At 36.7% G+C, this 14,891-nt stretch overlaps 1 protein-coding gene across 3 annotated transcripts in view; it reads right to left on the bottom strand.

The window, feature by feature from the left end:
• The window catches only part of SLC26A7 (solute carrier family 26 member 7), a 74,134-nt gene extending 60,664 nt beyond the window's left edge, over positions 1 to 13,470 (bottom strand). For 2 of the 3 annotated variants that reach the window (XM_069779648.1, XM_009924102.2), the window contains exon 1: positions 12,924 to 13,464. In XM_069779648.1, coding sequence (XP_069635749.1) covers positions 12,924 to 13,116 — 193 coding nt within the window. In that variant the 5' untranslated portion in view covers positions 13,117 to 13,464. Of the gene's footprint in view, positions 1 to 12,923 lie in introns of all 3 variants that reach the window. The other variant, XM_069779649.1, reaches the window with a different exon arrangement.
• Between the last annotated feature and the right edge of the window lie 1,421 nt (positions 13,471 to 14,891).

The following is a 14,891-nucleotide window of genomic DNA, read 5'->3' as shown; positions in this document are numbered from 1 at the left end:
AAACTGAAAAGCTCTTCCATTATAACCATTTCATGAACAAAAACTAACAAAAACTTTGTAATTAACTACCTAGTAGAGTTCCACTCACACAGATATTCCAATTTTACAAAAAAGCATTATTCAAGGCTAATTTATATTCCTCTCCAAAAATACCAAAAATAGCAAAACCAGTATAAGTGCAGCTACACTTTAATTATAACAAGATAACTGAAATGAAGTGACCTTTCTGAGTGGACAGTTGTAAGGGAAATATACAAAATTCAGCACTGAATGTTGAGCCAGGTATGTACTTTAGAAGCACTATTGAAAGAAGTCTCTAAACTCTGGTTAAGATGATCTGCAAAATTCTGTATGTTTAAGATCCTCACTCATTAAATGAAGGAAATACCCTAACACTTAACCAGAGAATTACAAATATAGAACATTTTCATCCGAACACGTTCCTATTTCCAAAACCTCCTAGTCACACTGCAGAACAACTACACAATGCACAGAGAACTCATCTCAGTTAGTTCCTTTGTATGCTTTCTTCCTTGCATATTTTTTTAAAAGGTTTGGACTCTATCAGTTATTACAAGGGAAGCATAAAAACTCCCTCTTTGCTAGGAAAGGTTAACAATTTTGAAAGAAATGTTTTAAAATATCAAGTCCTTTTTGCCAAAACCAGATTATGTTCATATCATCTTTAACTTTGCGCTTGCATTGTGTTAATTTTTGACCTTGAAGTTTTCCTTATAAAATCTACACAGTTCACTTTTAATAGGTTTTCACCCTAAGTAACTTTATCGCTCAGTTCAAGAGGACGTTAGGTTAGAAATTGTACAAAACAAAACTGAAGGGTATGGTAATACACCACAGGCCAAGCTAAAATATTTCCAGAAGAGGGACCACTAGCTCTTTTTCTATTCAATATTTCCAATTAATACAGGATTAAGAACAGTATACATTGTTCTTTCCTCTCAACATTTACAAGGAAAACAAGGCTTCAGCTACCACAAAATATTCTGTCACCATCTGGCTGTAAAAGCCATTTCTCGCTTCTCTACATGTGTTTACTTTGGGTTTATGTTCCCTAAGACCTTCTAAATCTAAAATATTTGATAATTATGGCCAGACTGTGTTTGATCCAGCACAAACTGTACATGTTGTGGGTAGAGCACAAGAAGCTGAACCCAGCCCTAGACCACGCACACAGAAACTGTGTCAATGTCTCAGTTCAGCTCTGTGAACAGGGCTGAGGGGAACAGAGAGGCACAACCCAAATGAACCCTTACGGCCAGAACTGGCTGGCAGAAATCTGGCGTGAGTCCTGCCAAACTGTGGAAAAGGGGTTACCTTGCCCAGCAAACCCCCAGCATCCAACAGGAATTTTGCTTTGCTCACAGACTTGTCACTGAGAAATATCGCTTGTTTACAGGCAGATAATCTAAACATAAATTTGGCCCTTGTTTTGTTCCCTTTCACAGTGTTTTTGTATTAAGTTTCTAGAAGCGGTGTCTCATTCTTTTCATGGTGAGGTCATGGCAGTCAGGACAGAGCTAAAATTACCAACCTTTGACTCTAGTCCTGGCTCTGTTTGTTAGCTTTTTGCTCCCATTACTGAAGCATGTCAATCATGTGCAAGAGCAGGGAGGCATTATAAAACAGAATTACTAAAGACTTCAGGCTTTCTGATTAGGCACATAATGTTCTAAAGGTTCAAACACTTTCAAAGATATAATCAGTAGTATATTTCAGCTCATTTCATTAATTTTCATATTAAACTTCACTACAAAGCATTCCATATGCTCAAGAACTAGTCAAAAGACAGGAAACATTATTTTAATTTTTTTTCATTCCAAACAGTAATAATACTCAAAAGAAATACATCATAAAATAAGGATCCCACATAATCTTCACTGGTAAAATGGAGAAATCTCCATGGCAGTGACATTAAGGTTTTCAAATAAGAATATAAATTCCATGGAAAGAAATGTAAACAAAGAACGAACAGTAAGTTCAGATACAGTACATTAATATTGTGCTTCTTTGTTTTAACTGTCTCCTTCTCATAAGATAACATTGTGCAACACAGTTTCATTGGAAACCATGCTTTCTGACTAGGATCAGATGCATAACAATCCTCTGGCACACCACACTGAAAAGCAAGAGATGTTGCACCACTGTTGGTAAATGTCAAATGCAGATAACTGCAAAATAACAAACTTGATACAAATAGAAACAAGGCCACATCCTACTACAGGAGAAAGGTCTCAGTTTAAGTTGATAGTTTCTGCTAATTAGGCTAGTGCCAAAACTATAGCAATAAAAAAATATTTTCCATAGAAAGAGCTATGAATCATCAGAGTATGGTCAACAAGTTAACAGTTTTCTGCATCTGGAAATACACTCATGATATATACATATGGTCTGAGGAAAGCTATACCATGTTTTTTGAAATATGATACGCAAACCAGAAATTTAAATGAAGAAGCAGGAGAAGTAGTAAGTCTATAATTCATTTGAGGAGTTTCAAAATTTGTATCATTTACTATTTACTGTGAAAAGCTATAGATTTAAAAGTTTTTCTGGTAGTGTATATATTCAAATAGCTTTTTGTTATTGTAACCTTTTATTCTTAAATGTGACTATATTAAGATGGTCAGACCCCAAGTTTAGGGAACCCAAAATGACACTAAGACATCTTATCCCACTCAAAATGTCATCTGCAGTTGTGGTCACTCTCTGATGCTTCAGAAAAAGACAATATCTCCCTTTGTTCACAAAGCTGAACTATGTAGTAAGAAAGGTATTTCCTGTAGGTGCCCTAAAATGTAAAATTAACACATATTTAATGAGTGTCCTATCGATCCTTCTCGGAGAACCAACAAATCAGACACAAATGATTCATATCTCAGGCTTTCATTTCTAACTCCAGGATAGCTAACTTTTACTGAAGAAAAAAACCACAGAAAACATTTTTAATATTATGTTTCATAACAATTTTCCTGTACAAACCTACAGTTCTGGAATGTTCTTTGGCATTGACTTGTTAAAAGCTATTTACACAAAATGATCCTTTGAAAATAATGTCATTTACCTCCAAAAACTGGAAAGCTCAGTATCAGTTCTCTCAATGGTACACACATACACCTCATGCTTGCAAGATTTCTCTTTCCTAATGGCACCATTTGCTGGGGCTACACATGTGGATTGTACCTTCTGTCTGACTTATTTAAAGACAAAATATCAATCATTCCTCAGTTCTTCTGTCATTCAAAGCCTGAGGCAAATGAAGAATGTAAAAGCAAGATGGGAGGACAGATTCTGAAAAATGTACCATGAATCTTTCAGAGACCACACAATGTTGAGTTAGCAACCATTCTCTCTTTTTTGAAGGGTGCTTCAGTGCAGTTCCTTCCCATGCAACTGCCTCCTTCAGTCTGGTGACAATTCAGCATCTTAGCTGTATTAGTCACAGTACCTGAATTCACAATATCTGAAATGCAGCTCTGACAACTACATCAAAGGTATATATGAGAAAGCACTGTTCTATTCTGCCACTTTGCAGATCTCCAGATGCTGACACTTGTATCTTGATGTTCGAAAGAAAGGATATACAAGTACTATGGTAGAAGAAACAAGTGGACTGTGTGACCCATTTATGAATCCCCTATTTGAGACAGCTCAACCCTTCTGTACATAAAAAAGCTTGGATACACCCAAAAACAGACAGAAAAAAATATCTAGTATTTTCCTTTCTTTTAACGGATCTCCTGGAAAAAAGCTATGGCTCTTGGCAGACAATCAGAGATTAAATGTTTAGACCTCTTCAGGATGAATTTGACACAATATCTGAACACCACAGAAATTTTATAAACTATTATACAGAGAATTCAATGAACTGTTATACACTGGTCAGCCATAATACCTGAAGAATTTGGCCATCCCCAAAATATAATTAGAGAGGTATTTTGAAAGTAGATTATAGGGAAATTCCTCTGCATCTCAGTAAGAATAAACAGAGAATGAAACCCATAAGAATCTTCCGGCAAGCAGGTAACTATGAGGTAGTCTTTTGAGAAGCATCAACGCTATGGAGAAACAAAGACCAATCATGACTGATGACAGGCCTTAATCCAGATGAACTGGACTTTTTGAAATCCATGAAAAAGGCAACCATTTTGACAAATTGGTGGCCAAGGATCTCAGCACTAAGAGTTTTCCTGATGTCTCTGACCTGGAAGACTATAGGTGAAGTCATTTCTTCTCCTTCCTTCAGGGAATCAACATTCCCTGGGTTTGTCAGTCTCTGTCCATGGTGCTCAGGCACCCCCCAGGTGTAGGGATCGCACATCTGCGCAGCTTCTCTGGTCGTACTAAGACAAGTGTACCTGGATGTGAGGCTCCAAAGGATTCAGAGGTCGTTCAGAAGCTGAATTCACATTTCTAGCAGGCTGTCAGACAGGTCTGTATTAGCACATGTGTAACTCGAAAGAATTTTAATAGACATTAGAAATGAAATATTGCATGCACAGCAGCATCAGTGCCTTTCTCCTCTGCTGGAAAGTTGTATAAATAGGAAACATTGCCCTACATTTACTTACTAACATGTTACATTTCATGATCAACTTACATCATTATTCTTTGTATGGGAGAACTATAACAGAGTTCAGCTGGACGCTCTCTTCCACAAATCATTTACGAACTACATGGATTCTCCAATGCATTCTCTAGGAGATTTTTCTGGCTCTGTCTCCAAATGTGCTTATTCAATTTCATCTACACATGCTATTTGTATGCCAGATGTATATTTACAAGACAGCTCTACCCCTTAATAAAATTATTAGCTCCAGTTAGTCTGCTCAGAGTATATTTATGTCTACATTTATGGTCAAAGCCTGAAAAAAGATCCTGGCAACCATCACCCTTGAGAAGACACAGCTGGGGTTCCTCCATGAAAAGCTAAAAAAAAAATAATACATAAGTTTTTGGCATCATGCCTTCCAAAACACTGGGCACCAGTTCTGGAATGCATGAAGGCAGTATAGTTCATTTTTTTAATGGCAGGGTCTCCAGCCAGTGTTAAGGAATTAGTTGTTCAGCAATAAATCCAGCTCGAGATTAAATTAACTTTAATTAAAACACACAAAACACACCAATCCTCAGTGAGTTGTTATTGGGCTTGCAGAATGAAAAAGAAGTTGGCAGGAATAACAATACTGATTTCATCAGATGCCATCTACATATTTCACTTTTAGAGCAAATATGTCTCAAGGGCCCTCCACCCCCCAGAAAAACAGTCCACAAAAACCCGCTTGAGCCAAAGCATTTCTTGTTCATGACAGGTCATAGGAAAGGCAGCAAATGTATAACACTACATATAAATTCTATATGAAGTATATCCATGTACTAGCTGACTACAAAAAAAAACATTTTTAAAAAAATTACAAACACTGCTATTGTCCCAAATCTGACAAATTTGAAAGTCCAAATCTTATACCTTCATGCTTCCACATGGGCAACTTTTGAGTGGACATGGACAGATGTTTATTTCAATACAAATACCATAATGTTTATGAATTCAGCCAAATACCAGGAACTTAGCAAGATAAAAATCCAATCCAGAAATAGTGTGACAGTATTTTAGTTTGAAAAATCCACACATTTGTCTTAACTTATTAATAGATACACCTGAGTTCAAAACTTCCCAGGTTTTTTGAGCAGCAGCAGATATTGAAAAGGAAGATAAACTTATGAAGGAACCCCCTTGTGCCCTGTGTTCTGTTCCCTCTTATGACAGGTGAACATGTAATTTAGTACAGCTATGAATGGAATTATGTGATAAGGAGATACATCTTCTTATCCCAATATTTTAATGGAATATTTTTAGAACTAATTCTAATTTTAAGTCTAAACATATTCATGCTACTTTATGTTCATTTGTTCATGTGCTGCAACTGTCTTCTACTTTAAATGCCTTTCCTGATAAGGAAAAACCTTCTCAGGTTTTAAATAACCTGTCCAAGCCATTTAAGTCTTCTCCCAAATATAATCTTTGTGGTTCTGATCCTTCTCCTAGCTTTTTCTTCTCCTACTGAAGTTTGAAATCATCTTCCATGAACAGAGGCAAAGTTACACACTATATTTCAGATAATGGATCAACAGTCAACACTACCTATGGTCATAATCTTCTCTGCAGCTCCTAACCCACCTAACAACCCATTTTTTTTTCATATAGGCTAATTATTTTCCAGCACATCATTAAAACTAGCCCCAACCGAGAGCATCAGCAGAGTTATCTTTGAATGCATATATAAATCTGAAGCAAAATCCACTAACTGTTCTAGAGCCTTGCTTCAGAACGGGGTAGCAGAATCAATCACTCCGGTATCCTTTATTGTTATACATACAAATATTATTTTATTATCATTAAAGGGAAATACACCTCTATTGCTTGCATTTGGTCCAGTCCCTCATCTGTAATGCAGACTTGTTACTTGGATACAACACTATACCCTCTATAGTCCAATCATAGAATATCATTCCAAGTTTGTTAGAATCATTAAAGGTACTTGTTACTGGATCTCCAATGTCACTTACTTATTCTTTCAGAATTCTGAGATGATAATTATGCATCTCAGCCCTTGATATGAGTGTATTTCATTTTCTATGTTTAATCTCAGGTACATACCCTTGCGCTTGACTATTTCCCACATGTGCGAAGTCAGCATCCTTCAGGAAAACTGACACAAAGTTCTGATTTTGTACTGAGGATTCAGTTTAGAACAAATGCTTAAGTAGAAAGTACCATGTCTTTGTTTTGTCCTCTTTTTTTCTAAGGCTAAAAATAACATTTGTGTGTTTGGGGTTTTTTTGGAAGGGTCTACCTCAGTTGTGATGTTGAACATTCATATTAGTAGCAAACAATTAAAACCTGTATTCTTTGCACCATAAACTGTCAATACGATATGGCATGAGTCATTTCTGTGTTTCAAGCAAAGCACTTTTGTGTTTCTAATTTCCCTCCCCATATACTTTTCTATTACTGGACAGTGTAAAGAGCTCCAAGATGTTATAATGAAAACATTATCCTGTGTACAGGATACAAGTTTTATCATCACCTAGTGAATGACAAAACAGAAATTAAGTCATGTATTTCTCTAAGCAGGAGTCTCTCTGGTCATTAATGGCTTGCAGAAGAGCATTATAATTATAAAAACCTCAAGTGAGATCCTGGAAGAAGCTTGGGGGGAAGGGTTGACATTGTCTGACGTTAGGTACCTACATTAGGATTCACATCCAGAAAGAGTAAGATGTAACACCTTCAGGTGTTAAGCAGAGCACTTAATTTCCACATTATATAATGTCCTAACCAAAATACTTCAGGTATATTTGTGTCCCCTAACTATATAGAGAACTGATGTACAAAAATAAATTATGTACACTAATACACATATTCAAGCAGACTAACTTGGGGGATAATTTCTCTGGCTATGAACTCAGCTGCAAAAACAGAGGGTGTATTTGTATAGACTTTTTCAGACAAACCCAGACTTACTTTTTTTACAGTCCATGACAGTCAGAGAAGCTTACTAATTGTTTGCAGTATTATGTACACAGCTTCTAGATGCCAGTCTTTGTGGACAGTATGCATAGTTCTACCCAGAAAAAAAACACCAAAACAAACAAACAAAACCAACAAAGAAACACATTCTAAATAACAATCCAAAAGCAAATACTGAGTTGTGATGTACCAACCAACATACATTGCATAATTTAAATCCTGAGAGAAGGCACAGAGCTATTTGTTTGAAAAGACAAGACTGGGTGAAGAAGGCTAGCAAAATGGATTAATGAGAGATGGATCAACAGCTTGGTAATGAATAAATGATGCCAGGAAAGATCACCTATGAAAGACCTTGAAAGTAAAGATGAATAATTTCCTTGGTGCAATAAAAAGTTACCACAGGCTGTGAAAATGAGCTAAGCAGCTGCATTCTGAAGAGATATGAAGGGGCTACAGCACATGTTCAGAAGGCTACAGAAAAAAACATGATGACAGCTTTATGAGATTTAGCTACAAGGAACGACTGCATCATAATGCATCTTAATATTATCATGCAAGGAAACTGAGAAAAATTCAGACGCAGCTTGATCGAAGTATGCTTCTTGTACAAGCAGGTCACATGAAAAAGCCACAAAATAATTCTGCTATTATTGTGACAGGTCAATGGATCAGTTACAGGAAAGAAAACAGCAAGGCCTGCCTTTAAACATGTTGAACGTGAACAGTTTATTACCCATAATGCCGCAGATATAATGACTGAGACACATCTCACCTAAATTTTGATGTCTACATTATCAGTGTCTACACCTGTGCCAGTCCCCTGTTAGACTCAATGGAAATCTTACCAATATAATCAATCAACTTTAACAAAGTAGATTATTAGATTTAGTCAGATGAATCATGCCTGTGGTGGGTTGATCCTGGCTGGCAGCTAAGCACCCACCCAGCCACTCACTCCACCTCAAAGGATGCGGGAGAGAATCAGAAAAGCAAAAGTGAGGAAACTCGTGGGTCAAGATAAAGAGAGTTTAATGAGTGAACAAAAGAGAAAGAAAAAAAAGTTATGTAAAGGCAGTCATTCACCACCTCCCACAAGCAGATTGAACACCATAAATTTCACTAACTCTTACCAACTAGATCGTCGATGACTAGTAAGGAACGTAAAAGCAGCTTGCTAAGAACTAGGTACCTACACTGCAGAACCTTTCTTTTATTAGCACAATTTCAATTTGGAGAGAAAAAAAACAGATTAGACACTTATGAGACATCTACATGGAACTAGCAATTGAATTTGTGCATACGGGTGGGGAACAGAGAATGAAATGGAACAAAAAATCTTCATGTGATGACTGTTGATGGGGTAATAAGTTTTAAAGGGAAAAGGAAGAGAGCAATGAAGTGCTAGTCCAAAAAGCAAATCAAGGATTTATTTGTTAATTTAGAGACATCTTGCCCTAGTCTATTAATAACAGATTTATGAGAATACAGATGAATTAGGTAGTGATTACCAAAACATGAAAGCTCAAATTTCTCAACTATCTGTGCAAGTATATAGGAAACTTCAAGACCGGATGACAAAGGTCATTTTAGATTCAAAGGTTATTTTTCAACCTTAGGTATCAGAGTAAGAATAAGGATTCTACTTCTGAAAAACAAGGTGTTGAGCTCTGTATTATTAAATTATAGTTAGAACTAATATTAAATGATAGCTGGAACTAATGAAGCCTAGTTTCATTTACTGGTTTTTACTCATGGCTGACTGACTTTGCAGTCTGAGACAGTGCAAGCTCCAACTGAATCTTTCCAGCAATTGGTATGTTTGAAAGGGTTTGGGTTTTTTTTTTGTTTTGCTATGTAGATTATCTAATGCTTAACAAGGTATGAGTTTCTATTATCACTTTTTAGAACTTGTAGGGTCTGTTTCTACTGGCCATTTTCGTAATATTTGTAGAAACTTAATTATCTTTGACACTTCTTTCTCCATCTTCTGTGGAATTAGCTAAAGGACTAAAATTAGAGGACATACACAGAGACCATACAAGTATTATCTCAATACATAAATAGGACAGAAGAGTTCAGCAGTGAATTTGGGGACTCGTGAATTAAGATTAATTTGGCATTTTTAGCAGACACTGAAACAACTATAGAAACACTTGGAGAATGGCTGCTTGGTTTCAGCAATGACTCATCACAAATGCCAAGCAGCACATCAAGATAATACCATGCCTTTCCTTCTCGTCTCCCTACACTCCTCGGTCTCCTCTCCCCAGCCCCAGTACTGGATCCATTTGTTGTACTGAATGCTATTGATCAGTGAAGTCCTTCTGAATGGTCAGATATGACTTGGGCATGTTTTAAACAGGTTTCAAAAGCATTTGAAAAGTAGCATCAGAAGATTCACTCTCTGCAGAAATTATTACATAATTTCTTATGGATTCTTTGATAATTATTATATTCTTTAATGGTTAACATTGTGAGAGAGTAAGGATAACACCTTAGGCACCGAGGCAAATGGTTTTACCTTAGCTCAGTGTTAGGCAAGGTAACACCTTACCTTCTAAAGATCCATTTCTTCCACACTGTACATGGAAGTAAAGACAATTGAATACTCAGGTAGCATGCCTTTCTTGTACACCATTCCTAGACTCTGTCACCACAGGACATGGTTTCGAGCTTCTGTATGTTGTGATGGAAGACATTTAAACCTGAACTGATATATGAGTTCAAGGGTTTCAATTTTCAAGTAGCTAACTTGAAGGTATCTTACAGGATTTTGAAGGCTTAAGTCACATTTAAAGACTAATAATTTCAACCCTGAAAATCAGAAGATGAATGGTAGTAGCTCTTTAAAACTTTATCCAAAATAAAAGATGGCATAAGAACAGCTATTCTGAACTATCCTATAGCTTTATAAAAGACTTTTGGGAAACAAACATTATCTGCATACATTGATTACTGATATTTCTATTAATTTGCTCTTTTGTTTTTCTCACTTATAAGGCAGACACCAAAACCTGCTATTGGATAAGAATTCACCAGAAACAATTTCTGAAAATTCTGTGAGGAGCAGTTAGGAGCATTATCTTTGTTGCATTCACTACGACACACTAAGGACAGTGACTTTCCCATTTCCTTCCTTCCTTTACAAATGGAAGCCAGCTATATCATCTAAAATTTAGATCAGAAGTTGGAACACAGACACATTACACCAGATCAGAGCAGTTGCCAACCCGAATAGTCTTAATATGGCCAATGCCAGATGAGTAAGAAATCCCACAAGGAAACTCTGAAAAACACAGCTCAGTTGGAAGGTCTTTCCAAATTATTCTCAAGCTACTGGACTGCTCTCTACCCTGGAGTATGCATCTTTCATCACTCAGAAAACTGTTGCATATGAATACAAGTGCAGATTTTTCCATATACTTCCATAACTCAAGTTGATTTCCATATACTTGAATTTATTCAAACATGTTGCTGCAACACCAAATGACACTGTGCTCTGCATGTCAATTAGCACTGGTTACTAATTTTTTCCTACCATTGTTAGAACTTCTGCCTTTCATTTCATTACAAAACTTCTTGGTTTCTTTTGTGGATGGAAGGAAACAGACACAATAAGACCTCTCAAAATTTGGGGTCTTTTAATTACCTTCGTGTTATATAACAAATGGGACATTTTATTTTCTTGTATAACCCTCTCTGTGAAAGCATTAAAGGATTGTAGTAGTAACTGGAAGGTTTACAACACGAGGAAGAAAGCTAATGTAAGCAGGGTCTAAATAAATACGTTGCGTTCAAGTTAAAGCACCACAAACACGATAAAATGCTTTGGTATCTAGCTCTCCTCCTTCTCCATCCCCGAAAATCATTCTGAAATCTTGAGAAGCAGTGAGGAGAGAGAAAGGAAAAACAGGTCAGCAGGACAGAAGAATTTCAATGTATTTGCTTTTAAACAGCATAAAATAAGGATAAAATTATTTCTAGAGTACTTAAACATAATCTAGAAAACAAAACCAGTATTTCCTGTCTTCACTGGATCTTCTTAAATTGATCTGTTACATTAAATTACTTCTTGGTACAAACCTTGAAAAGAAAATCCTGTCTCAAACTACCAGCAGTGCAGAACTGCTGTTTAACTTAATATTTTTGATTAATTTCAACACACTGTTATTAGCAGTATTTTAATTACAATTGTTGTATATGCACATACCAGTGAAATTAGATACTTTGCAGTGTTACAGTATTAAGGTTCTTAAAGTTAAATCATGCCAATGCAGATGTTCCTAATTACTTTAAAAGAACAAATACTTACACAAATCGGTTGTTTCCAGCTACAGCATAATTCAATTAAAGGAGTGCTTATAATTTAACAACATGAATGATAGTTAAGCATAGCTAATATGGAAAATTGTTAGGAAATAATATATATAGATTTCATAAGGGAAGGATTAAAGTCCATCTGAGGCAGATAAAAAGCTGTGATTTGCCTGAGACAAATATAAAATATTGCCAAAAGAAGGTGACACTATCAAAGACACATCAAAACCCGATAAAAGCATTTATTTCCCAGTAGCAATCACTTTACAAATACCTATTACTGGGACTTTAGGTTTCTGCAGGTCATTGTGCAGGTTTTTGTTTTGGGGAGTTTTTCCTTTTTCTTTTTCTTTTTTTAAGCTGCTAAATCGAGTCTAGCTCCACCCCTGGTTTGTACTGCTGCTTGAAAAGAGTTGTGGTAGGTAATGTAATACAGCATTAAACTAACATAGAAGCCGAAGTATGCAAGCCACGGATGCAGGCAGATCCTCTCCCTGTGTAATGTCTCTGGCAGGAGCAGCCTTTATGCACAGAAAGTTGTCAGTTTTTCCTGCTGCGCTCTGGGCTCCACAGGTGATAGTATAATGCCAATGTTTTTTCCAGAACAGCACCTCTTACAATGCAATTATCACATAGATATATTTTGTTTTCCATATGAAATAGAGAAAAAGGTGGTCATTTAACTGATAAAACATTGTATATAACCATGCACTGTATGAATAGAGTTACTGGTCTCTTATCTTCTACATTAAGTCTTTGAAAAATAGTCAAAGGGATGGGATATATAGTGAAGTTCCAGCTCACAGAAATTAGCTACAATAACACAAGGCATTTCCATCCACATGTGCATATCCGCTATAAACACATAACAGTTAATACTATACATTTTTCCTTATATTTTTAATTAGATTAAATCAACATTAGATACATAAGCATGTCTTTGTTTTAACCAAAGCTTTGTGATAATATTAAACAAGAAAGAAAAAAAAGAAAGAAGACCAGACCAATTCAGCATGACCAGATTTCAAAATATGAATCTGAAATGAGTTCACTGTACCTTGAGTCACCTGTTGGATGGCTAGCATCATCCCAGAAACCGTGTCTGGAATCAAATTTTCCTTCCAGTTGTAGACAGGCACCCATTTCAAGATGGGCAGCCTTCTCATACACCAGACTTTGATATCTTCAAAGCGAACAGCCTGGATCTTCCTCCAGACTGCACTTCTTTTCTTTTTTGTTCCTGTCATCATTCCTACACCCCAAAAGCAGTTGCTCTTTCAGAAGAGCGCACAGTTGAGGAATCACCCTGATATGCGTCAATCTCCAGTTTTCTTCTGAGATTTTGCAGTTCCAAAACTACAGAGAAAAAAAAACCCAATGAACAGAAGCACTTAAGATCTCTGCAGCTGCTCTCTAACTATACTCAATAAAAACACTTATTAAATGCTTCAATCATATAAACAGCTACGTGAAATGCAAGAACTGTTTATAGCAAAGATCACATTTTCTGCTCTTTGCAAAAATTTGGTCTAGTCTCACGTTAGTTTGTGATTCTTTCCAGTAACCTCCCGCTTTATATTCCCTGTAATGCTTGTGCTTTTGGCCTCTGGCCAGTAGCAAAATGAGGTATTACTGGGTGTGTGTGTGCGATATAGGCTGGGCTATGCTAATAGGAGCGGGAAGTGCCCAGTGGAGCAGGCATCTCCCTGCCAAGCCCAGGAGAGCAGCTTTGCCTCTCCTGCGGGGAGCTTTTCTGGCCGCAGTCAGAAGGCATGAAGTCCTTAGCAACCCTGGTGCTAGCAAACTTGTTTTACTCCATCAGTGTTTTGTCTTCTAAATGACAGTAAAAAGCTTATTTATGTAGAAAATGCAGAACATCAGGTAGCAATAAGTCCTGCTGAAATCATACACAGAAGCCTCAGACCAAAGCGTAACAAGCTTAAAGTGCAGTGAAGGGCTGCAGTGAAGCAAGCCATCGGCTCCACGTGGGAAGTGCCAAAAACGCTTGTGACAATCATTCTTCTTCAGAGCTACTCCTTTCTGCTCTTGGTAGGCCACCCAGCAAAGGCTCTCTCAACAAAGACAGTTCACCAAGTAACTTCTGATCTTGTAATAACATCATGCACCTTGTGTACGATACAAAGTGCTCAGACACAAAGTGATGAGAGCATGGAAGAGCTTTACATGCCAAGACATTTAAATGCCTTGTCCGACATGGAGCAAGGACACAGTGGCTTTCCTTTAAGTTTTTTGTATCTCTGGATTGCAAAGAAATTTAAGTTAAACTGTAAGATCCGTCATATGGTTGAAGTGTCTTCTCAATCACTGTTCTGCTGTAGGCAATAAAAATAAATATTTTTTTAAAAATATTTCCATTTGATTTATATAAATTAATTTGCATTTTATTGTTTAGATTAAGACAAACAAAACTAAAGCATTGGCCATCCAAAACAACTTCAGAAAAATGAGACTTTGTTTCCAAATGCAATAGGGAGAAAAGCACAAGGGCAAATGCACCACAGTTCATTCTACTGAGTGACATTCAGGTGGTGTCCACTGTTGTGTCCCTTAGAAGTGCAAAAGGAAAAATAAAAGAAATAGCAGGAAAAATATTGCTTAAGACAGACCCACACTTTTAACTATTCCAGGCATACTTTTTCTTTGCCCTGCCCATCCTTTAACCATGTACACTTTTTAAAGAACAGAAGAAACACAAGATGGGTTTAACAGGTTTATCTTACTTCTGTTCACTGGAATAAACCTCTAAGCATCAATTCCTTCTTTCTTTCTTTTTTTTTTTTTTTTTAATGTGAGGTTTGTGTTTGGGGTTTTGTGTGTGTCCTTGCTTTTAGCTTGAAAGTGCAGTTCAAGGACTTCATAATCAAAGCTGTTATGGCTGCCAAGTGTTTCACAACACAGTCCTTTCCTTACTTTCAATGATCAGAAGTGGACAGGAATCCTTCTAGCTACAGCAAGAGTTACTCAGCTGTCAGGGGGTGCTTAGTTTTGATAAAATGTTCAGTAC

Source organism: Haliaeetus albicilla, chromosome 3 (assembly GCF_947461875.1).
Source record: "Haliaeetus albicilla chromosome 3, bHalAlb1.1, whole genome shotgun sequence".
Lineage (NCBI taxonomy): Eukaryota > Metazoa > Chordata > Aves > Accipitriformes > Accipitridae > Haliaeetus > Haliaeetus albicilla.
This window is presented reverse-complemented; position numbering and strand designations above follow the sequence as displayed.